Below are 10,361 nucleotides of genomic sequence, written 5' to 3'. Positions count from 1 at the left end.
AAAATCCTTCTTTTTTTTCTTCTCCACTTTCATTCCTCAGCCTTGTTATAACTTATTTAAGGTTTTCTGATGATAACGTTGGTGACACGGAGCAGAAAATTGAGAATTTGGGTGGGAGAAGAGTTAAGAAACTAGGGTTTGTGGGAGAAGAGAGTCTGGTTGTATGCAAACACAGAGAGATTGTATTGGGATTTGCAGTAGGGGTGGGCGTTCGGTATTTCGTTTCGGTATTTAAGAATTTCAGTTTGGTATTTCGGTATTCGGTTTATCAATTGTGTATACCAAATACCATACCAAAATATTTCAGTACGGTTCGGTATTTCTTATTTTGGTTCGGTACAGTTTCGGTTTAACAATCAATGAATAATCAATGAAATAATCAATATTTCGGTGCACTGTTTTCCGATATATAACAGTGCACAACTGCACATGGCTGATCTGAATCTGATGGCACATGCACAATTGAATAAGTGAAAAGCAAAAGCTGAACAAGACAACAACTTCTTTACAACCAAAAACTGCACATTACACAACTTAACACTTAACACAGTACACAATTGAATCTGTACACAACTACACAACACATTACACAACTTAACACTTAACACTTAACACAGTACACAACCAAACCATCTGAACAGCATCTGCAAGCATGAACTAAGATGCAGCAGCGGAGAAACCAGTGATTGGAATTGTGGCCAAGTATACCAGGAACACAGCAAATCCAATAGGCAATGGTGCCAAAAGAGGGACATGTGAATCCCTAGCACCAAGACACTGCATCACCATGTAGAACACTGCCCTTGTCAACGACAGTTTCCTTGCCAAGAACAACCCAAAGGTCACTGCTGGATTTATGTGTCCTCCAGAAATTCCAGCAGTACAGTAGACAAGGGCAAAGATCATGCCCCCAAAAGCCCAAGCAATGCCTTGAATACCAACAGTGGAGCATTTGGACTCAGACTTTGAAACACCCATCACTGTTAAGATAGTGATGTAAGGAAGAGGAAAGTGGCCATGAACTCAGCAATTCCAGCACGATAGAATGACCAAGACGTCAATTCTCCTGCCTCAAACAGTGGCGCTGGTGGTGGCTCCGTATAATTCTTGTCACTCTGCGCAGCCGTCCCAATCGCTTGCCTCTATGAATATTTGTTTGCTCCTAATCTTACATCTTCTTCTTTGTTCTCCATGTTTGTTTTCTCAATTCACAGGAAAATTTACTCAACTTGAGGAAGGATTTATGTTTACCCGTTGATGGGCAGTAACACAATATTGAGTCCATTAGCCCGCCGATTAACATATAGTCTTATATCAGTCTGAATAAAGTTGAAGATTCCACCAAGTCTAAAGAAGATTTTAACAAAATAGAAAGAGAAAACAAAATCTTTTTGTAATCATCTTAGTACAGTTTCTATCCAGTTAATATGATCTATCCATAATTAATTAGAGTACTATGTCCATTGCTAAAGAACAGAGAGCAGCAGCAGCAGAAATTAGTACAGTTTCTATCCAGTTAGCTCTAGTAAGATACAATTACTATAGTTTGTGCAACGGGCTACATAAATTAATCATTTTCCTGTATCAGTTACTTCAATCAATATCAATACACAACTGCCAACGCTTACTGCTAAAGAAATTTCACGAAACTACTATCTTCATTCCCTGTTCTACTGCTATACCTTATAGGATTCTCATATGTCAACCTACTTTATACCTAATCAAACACTTGATCCAAAAAAATGAGTTTCGAATATAAAATTAATCTTCGCTAAAGAACATCGTTAGAAATCTTCATCAAATTCATTTCCATCGGTAGAAAGTAGAAATCACTAGAAAGTAGAAACATACCTTTGAAAATTGAAACTATCGCAAGTTCGCAACAGCAGCATCTTCGTTTGCCCGGAATTTGTGAGGAGTGAGGACTGAGGAGTGAGGAGTCGGAGCTCGGAACCTTGGTAAATTCTTTACGATTAGCAACCTTGGTAAAAATCCAACAAATCCCATCACAACAAAACTGATCGCTGTACGAGTAGCAACCTTGGTAAATTCTTTACGATCAGGCTTGTGACATCTTTTGACGAGCCTAACGCTGTATTTGGCGAAATCTCTAAGAGGATCGAACACAGAATCGAGAGCGTCTATTTGAATTAGATCTGATCTGAAAGAAGAAGCAGATCAGGGTTTCTCACTTTCTCTTTTGTATCTGAATTGGACAAATGACCTTTAGAGTTTAGGCTTGGGCTTGGGCGTTTGGGGCTGGGGCGGGCGATGGGCTGGGTGTTTGGGGATGGGGCGATGGGCTGGGCAGTAATAATTAAGGAAATGTCTTTTAAAAATCGGATTTTCGATATTTCGGTATACCGAAATTTCAGAATTTTAATACCGAAGACCGTACCGAAATACCGAATTGCAATACCGAATTGGACCGAAATACCGGAAAAAACCGAAACACCGAATTAATTCGGTCCGGTTCGGAATTCGGTTTTTCGGATTTTATGCCCACCCCTAGTTTGCAGATACGCGATAATTATGTGAGAGAAAATATAAAAAGGGAGAGAGAAAAATAATATTTAGCATATATGGTGCCTTAATTGTAGGATGTAACTCTATTTAGATTTTTTGCTATAAAGGATAAAAGGTATTTATAGGATGTAATATTTTAAAATGATATTTATTTAAAATAAATAGGGCACTAAGGTTTTCTATAGGGCGTAAAAATTCCGTTTTATAATCAACGCCCATATTTTTCTTACAGAGCATTATATGTTGGGAGTATACTCCTAGTTTTATTATAAACTTGTTGGTTTCTGATTCAGTCCAATAAAAGTTTTTGTTTGAGTTCCCAAAAAAAAAAAAAAAACATGTAGAGGAAAAACTGAGAGGTTGCATCATGGATGAGATGGTTTGATGTCTATTGCACCCCTTCAAATGCACAAGTATACTTAGCGAGGAACTGAACAGTGAACACGACGAAAACAAAATTTACGTTTAGAAAATACGAATCAATTCAGATTAACGGTAGAACAGAACACAAAGGAAATAAAGTATGGCATAGGCCACACTAGGGGTGACAAACAGGCGGGTCGGGTTGGAGGGCGGAGCGAAAATGCGTAGTATTAAAAACCGATAAATTATCCGACCCGATCCATATTTAATACGAATAAAAAATGGGTTAACCGGTGAATAATATAAATATCCATATTACCCATGGCTTCTTGAATATGATCATTTTTGGGAGAATTTCTAGTCTCCCGAACTTGAACAACCCCCAATTTGAGTCTTTGAAAATGTAAAAGTTAAACCCATTGATTATCCATTTTTCAAGCGGATAATATGGATCTTATCCTCATTTTTCAAGCGGGTAATGTAGATCTTGTCCCCATTTTTCAAGTGGATAATATAGATGGATCTGTTTTTTATTTTAATCCATTTTGCCACCACTATGCAGACACTAACTAATTCGGATATACAGGCTACTCGTTATGGCACACTTATATTAAATCTGATATTTTTGCTTGGCTAGAGATTGCGTGAAAATGTAGTCATAGGCGTGAGGGATTTGTTAATCTTGACCAATTCTGCAGATTGCTTTAAGATAATAAAGCCACCTCACAAAGACATTATACCCTCCTACTACTGACAATCAGAAAAGTTCAAATTCAATTTTATCTAGTAGACAAGTAGCACAAGCAATAGTAAAGACAAGCTCACCAGCAGTACAGAGAAACATCACCAACTTTAACCAAATCATTACGGGGAGAGAACCTTAATCTCAATTAAAATAAAATGTTGAAGCCAAAGTCGCTGAGCATATGTCAGCCAAAGTGCAAAATATTACATGAATTTAACCTAAAGTTACTGCAGAGTACCATTCTTTAAAAGAAAGGGCAAACGTACTGATAACAATAGGGATAAGCAGATCTATCCCGTGAAAGAAAGATCAGTAAGTACATAAGTGCTCTAGACATTGTTGAAGTCTATATTGACAAAAACATAGCTGCAAAAATCATGGATCTCGCATTCAACCCTGCAATAACAAGAATGTTAGAACTTTAGAGCTAATAAAAGTGACAAATAAAACCAAATGTGATAATGAGTGCGTCCACACCTTGTTTGCAATGTTGTTTGAGAGCCAGTCAAGCCCCTCATACAACCCTTCTCCAGAGGTAGCGCAAGTGCTCTGAATGTACCTGTGTCACGCAAGGTCATAGATTCAGTATTTGGTAGCACATGAGAACCGTGGTAATCTCCAGCCATGCTCATTATACACATAAATTTAAAACATCTCACAATTAAAGAAGCAACACATAGCACATACCAGTGACGTTGACGGAGAGAATGAAGACCAAGCTTGTCAGTAATCTCAGCAGCATTCATAGCATTTGGAAGATCTTGCTTGTTAGCAAATACAAGCAGCACAGCATCCCTCAGTTCATCCTATGCATACATTGGCAAAAGTCATTCAGAATAGGACACAAGTGAAAGGAGCCAACACCAAGAATGTTAACTAAAACGGGAAGTGGGTAATTACAGATCATTTCAGACTTTCAAGTGCTCTATAGACACATTTCTGGATATATCTTCTGTATACATCAAACATGGGCCCCAAGACTCGATATAGTCTTAACTGGAAAAAAGAGAAGCATGATTTTCATACCTCATTCAACATCCGGTGCAGCTCATCTCTAGCCTCAACAACACGATCGCGATCATTACTATCGACCACAAAGATAAGTCCTTGTGTGTTTTGGAAGTAATGCCTCCACAATGGTCGGATCTGGAAATACAAGAAATTTGAAAGGGAACAATAGGCAACACGAAGTATGTCAACTTCCGCAAAAAGTCATGTCACAGTATCAATAGATCTCCATCACATGTCTTAAGAGTAGATAAATAAAATAACCCTTGACCATACATCTAATAGAAGTCCTTGCAGCTGCAGATTCTAGGTAAGCCAGTACTTGATAGCAGCAGAAAAGGCAAGCATTTGATAATATAGAAAAAAGATGATTTCTAGGTTTTATGTTTCAATTTTTTGGTGAGTGGGAATATCGAGCAAGTATAGCAAAAAAAACAAGCCTGGTGAACCTGAAACACTAGTACAAGAAAGGAAACATAATTCCAATACCAGAAATGCTCCTTTATCTTGCAACTTGAAATAAGGTCAGTATGAAAGTCAGCCAAAATCAAAGTAGAACTTGCAATGTATCTTCACTTGCTTAACAAACTAATGTTAAATACCGCAGATAGCATAGCACTTTGGTATCATATGTCATTAAGTACCTTGTCCTGACCACCAACATCCCAGACAGTGAAGCTTATGTTCTTGTATTCAACAGTCTCCACATTGAATCCTGATAACGAATGAGTAATTGCAGAAAGTGTTAAGAGCAATAGCTATAATCAATCAACTATGGCAAACATGTGCAAAACAATCATACTACTAGAAACAGAGGACATAATTGCAATGCTAGAAAGTTATTGACAATTATCTTTTCTTGATCAGGAGTTATTTACAAGATTTATTGGATTCAGAATATCAAGTATAGCTGAAAAAGAACATATGCCATTGTGAGAAATAAAAGAAAGCCAATCACTCAGGTAAGAGATTGAGGCTCTATCCCTCCCTCCCCCTCTGAGTGTGCGGGCATGTGTACACATGAACCACCGACCCGACCCTTCCTCAAAACATATAAAAGCAGATAGTTTTAAAGTTCTTCAACAAGTATAGAATCCCTTCAGAATGAATCACTTAGTCAAGTTATAGAGAGACTTTGGGTTACTGAATGGGAAGAGTTTTTGGCCAAAAATATTCTTGAACTATACCCACGACCTAACAACATCCTTTAACTATCCCTGTGAACAAAAGACATCATTAAAGTTTCTCAAAGTGAGCAGGTATCATGTCTCGTTACTGTTAAACGACTAGCAGAACCCAATGTCACATGCACGTGACATCCCAACAATGCCATTCCCAATACATTCCTTGACTGATCCCTGCTGAAGCACTTTTCGTCCACTGATTCATCAAAATAAATATCAAGGGGTTGCTTAGCTCTAACTACTTGCTGAAGATGGAAGTTTGACATGATCTCAAATATCAGCAATCGACAAATGCTGCTGTAATTTCAGTTGGCATGTGCTATGTTGCTTGTGTGAAGCTATGTTCTTCTTCTGACTTGTTGTAAAGGGTTAGTCCCAAAAGTTTAACACAGCTGGTTTTTATTTACTTCTGGATTTTGATGAGTTATGTCAAGCTGCGGTCATAAAGAGTTTTTGCAAGTATTATGTGTTATCATTATTGCTTAAGTATTATCTATATATGTTTTTGGAGATACAGTTGCTAGTTTTTTCTTAAATTAACAAAATTTACTTCACAGATGATAGCTGTGATTATTGACTTGTCTAATTTGAAGTTGTCCTGTAGACAAAAGTGTGTCCAACAAGCTCTGCTACCATGTTGTATCCTATTACGTTTGGAAGCATTTACTCTTCAGTGAAGGTTATGTTGAAAGGTAAGTTGCGGGGACTCTTCGATTTTGGTGCCGTTCCCGTCCCGATACGAGACGGGGACGGGAGCAGGATACGTCCCCGATACGGTCAACTGACTTCGAACATTTTGACCGGAGTCCATTGATAAATTTGGGAGAAAAATTGAGATTGTGATTTCTCAAAATAAAACAGATTTAGGAGAATGAAAGAATAATGTCCATCTTGGAGAATGAAAGATTGAATTCTACAATATTAATGTAAGTTTTTCACATAACATCTCTCAAAATTTACAATATTTTTATAGCTCTATTTTTTATTAGCCGAATCCTCGTACCCGTATCCATATCCGGATCCGCACCCCCGAATCTTAAAATTTAGATTTTGCCGAATCCGTTACTCGGATCCGTCCCCGTATCGAATACCCGCACCCTAGTTCGACCAACTTAGGTTGCAAGGAAATTTTGTGGTAAGATGATTGGGCAATGAATGTTTTAGGGATGGTAGTTTCGGACTTGGGATGTCACACGTCAATTCCGCGATTATTCCACTAATTTTTTTACAGTATGTAATGGAAGGATGAAACCTACTCACTCTGGGAAATTTTAAGACTGCTTTTTTGATCACATGGATATTTTAAGGATATATATTAAAATTGTGGGTATAGTTTAGGAATGGTTTTTGGCAAAATCTTGAATAGCAGCAGCAATTACTCAAAACAAAAACAGAATGACAATGTTAATATAATAGATATCAAAGCACAAGATCAGTCCCACGAGCAATAAAACAATTATAGATCATTCATATAGTACACAAACATAGCTTACCAATGGTAGGAATAGTGGTAACAATCTCTCCCAACTTGAGCTTGTACAATATGGTGGTTTTACCAGCTGCATCAAGACCGACCATCAGAATACGCATCTCCTTCTTGGCAAACAGCCGACTGAAAAGCTTCCCGAATGATAAACCCATCTTTTCTCAATGCCTGTTGGACCAAAAATAAAAACTCAGATCACCACACAATTTACATTCACCATCAAGCTTATACAAATGAATTTTATTGTATCAACAGGTTTCATAAATGCACAAGCATAGGAAAATGAGAACCAGAGATGAGATTTCAAGCCAACAGAAATCCAAAATATAATATGGTGATAAAAAAGGCAACTTTTGGATCCTTTTTTCTAAAATCATCTTAAATTTCAATGTTCCTTTATTTATCTAGAGATCCATATCAATAAGTTTAATAATCAATTGAATCAAGGACCCTTGCATGTAAATCTGATCCTTGAACATGTCAATAACTAACCAAAATCCAGATCCATTTATAAAAAAGAACAAAAATCCAAATCCAAAAGATTGAGACCAATCCAGAAAGCATAACCAGATCAAATCAATAGAAATACGAAGAATACACATGAATATCAAATAAAGATGAAAACTTTATTAAAAAAACAGATCTAAAAGGCCTAAATCCAGATCTTAAATTCCATAAACTTCTCGATCAACAAAATAGATACACAAATAAACAAACTTTATCATATCAATTGTTAGCAACCGAACGATGTGTGTGTGTGTGATGAAAATCAATGAATTGGAGAAGAGAGATCTTACAGTGATGAACAACGAATCAGGAGAGAGCGAGAAAGGGGCAGATCTAGAAAAGACTCTGCCCTTTAGAAATGACAATAAAATGCGAAAGCAATGGATGTTCCTATTAAATTTAACAATTTGAATTTTCAAATTAATAAGTCTCGTCAGATGTGGAATTGGATTCTTTTAAACTTTTTGGGTGACAAATAGTAGAAAATTTCTACTAGATTCTTTACCACCACTCATTTGGAATTGTGCCGCATGGTAACTATATTTAAGGAGGGAGTGCTTAAATAACAAATTCTTTAATAGTTTCCTTTCTATAATAATTTCGTTTATTTTGATATTTTTAAGCTTTCATAGTAAATGGTTTTTATACCCCTATAATATCATTTGACGTTTAAATGTATTTTGGCTGTTATAGATAAAAATTATTCAAAAATTAATTATTTTTCATTGTTTAATGGTACATATAAAAGATAAAAAAAAATTATTTAAATTTAAAATCTCAAAAGAGATGCCTATTTCACTAGTTGAAGAAAGCTACTACATTATTAATAGATTCATAACTAAACATATAAAGATTTAAACTCTAAATCGGATATTTTTAAACTACCTAAAAAATAAATTCTTTCAAGATTGATGGGAAAACTTTGTAATTGTAGCTTGTTTTGTAGATTTATTCTCTTATTAGCAACATAACGCTTGAATTGGCTAAGATTTGTGTTGGTCTAAGTAAGTTTGTTTTGATGATTGACAAAGGAACTCATGCATGAACCATGTCCATACACGGTGTGCACAGGGCACGGGCAGATTCAAGCATAAGGCATGCACGCGAAGGAGATAAGCACAAGTGGTTATATATGATATCTCCTGAACGGAAAAGTTACATAATTGATAAGGAGTGAGACTTCCTACTTGAGGAGAACTCTATCCTAAATAAGGGAGGAGTTAGAAGTTGAAGATAACTAGAACTCTTCGACCATGAAAAAGTAAAGCATTAGAACTCTAGTTATTTCTTATTCTACTAACTATGTATATATGAGTTTGTTCTCTTTTGCAGGTGACACGCAAACGCTAGATTTAAGCAAGAGTTGAGAGCAAAATAGCAAGGCATTTTGCAAGCAATTCCTGTGTGTTTCAAGTGCGAACCTTAAGCTACATGAAGTAAATAGAAGAACTAGTTCTAAGTATCTGTCTTTTATTCTAGTTCAATTGTAGTAGGCTTTTGAGTTGTACCTTTCAACTTTATCTAGAAATAGTTACTTTGAGTTGTAGCATTCAAGTTAGAGTTAACTTGGAATTGTCGCAACAGCTTGAGGCTGGTTGCCACAAAGGTTAGCGGTAACCCTTAAGTTTACAAGATTTTTATAAATGTTGTTTTGGCTCAGTGATTTAGTGAAGTATTGCGAAAAATCCTACTGGGTAGTAGGTCGTGATTTCTTCACCTTTTAAGTTAGGTATTTTCCACGTAAAAATACTTGTGTTATTTACTTTCTACCCTTATTATTTCGCAATTGTAGTAGAAAGAACACGTAAAATAACCAGGTCTTTCTATAATCTATGCATGTGAAAAATAAGACACCACACAAATCACCCTCCCTCCATCCCTCTTATGTGGTGTTGAAGTATAAAACATCAATTGGTATCAGAGCAGATTATCCTTAAAGTGGCTAACACCTTGGGAGAAGATCAAAATGAGTGTACCACCTGAAAACTGGGAAGGGAAATTCACTACTAGGCCACCACTCTTTAACGGCCTGTACTACTCTTGGTGGAAGTCAAGAATGAGAGATTACATACAGGAAAAGGACTATGAGTTATGGGATATTGTCACTGATGATCCACTGGCTACTTTGAAGAAAAATGCTGAAGGAGTAGAAGTGTCAAAGACAAGAGCTGATTTCAATGTTGAGGATCTGAAGAAGTGGAAAAAGAATGCCAAAGCCAAAAAATAGCTTGTCTGTGGACTTGGTCCAGATGAATACATCTGAATCTAAAGTTGTTCCACTGCCAAGCAAATTTAAGACATACTGCAAGTGACCCATGAAGGAACTACTCAGGTGAAGAGGGAACTCTGATGTACTCTTATTATGAAAACTTTACTATGAAGGATGGAGAAACCATTCAGGAGATGTACACAAGGTTCACTATATTGACAAATGAACTAAAATTTCTTGGCAGGATTATCCCTGAAGAAGAAATAGTTAAGAAGTTACTTATTAGGGTCTTACCAATTACTCGGGAAAACAAGATCACTGCCATCTAGGAAT

General features: G+C 36.5%; 2 protein-coding genes and 1 pseudogene across 2 annotated transcripts in view; all 3 read right to left on the bottom strand.

Moving 5' to 3' along the window:
* Positions 1-657: 657 nt before the first annotated feature.
* Positions 658-1,246, bottom strand: LOC104211676 (aquaporin PIP1-1-like; annotated as a pseudogene).
* A 2,507-nt stretch (positions 1,247-3,753) lies between these two features.
* Positions 3,754-8,418, bottom strand: LOC104211668 (ADP-ribosylation factor 1-like). Its single transcript, XM_009760763.2, has 7 exons — positions 8,110-8,418; positions 7,320-7,480; positions 5,287-5,357; positions 4,661-4,780; positions 4,322-4,440; positions 4,112-4,193; positions 3,754-4,030 (listed from the first exon to the last, which is right to left on the bottom strand). The coding sequence occupies exons 2-7, from the start codon at positions 7,465-7,467 to the stop codon at positions 4,025-4,027; spliced, it is 546 nt and encodes a 181-aa protein (XP_009759065.1). The 5' UTR covers positions 7,468-7,480; positions 8,110-8,418; the 3' UTR covers positions 3,754-4,024.
* The window catches only part of LOC104241190 (ADP-ribosylation factor 1-like), a 167,908-nt gene continuing 161,428 nt past the window's right edge, over positions 3,882-10,361 (bottom strand). The window contains exon 7 of the mRNA XM_070167896.1: positions 3,882-4,030. Coding sequence (XP_070023997.1) covers positions 4,025-4,030 — 6 coding nt within the window. The 3' untranslated portion in view covers positions 3,882-4,024. The remainder of the gene's footprint in view (positions 4,031-10,361) is intronic.

The sequence above is a fragment of the Nicotiana sylvestris genome, chromosome 1 (genome assembly GCF_000393655.2).
Source record: "Nicotiana sylvestris chromosome 1, ASM39365v2, whole genome shotgun sequence".
Classification (NCBI taxonomy): Eukaryota; Viridiplantae; Streptophyta; class Magnoliopsida; order Solanales; family Solanaceae; genus Nicotiana; species Nicotiana sylvestris.
This window is presented reverse-complemented; position numbering and strand designations above follow the sequence as displayed.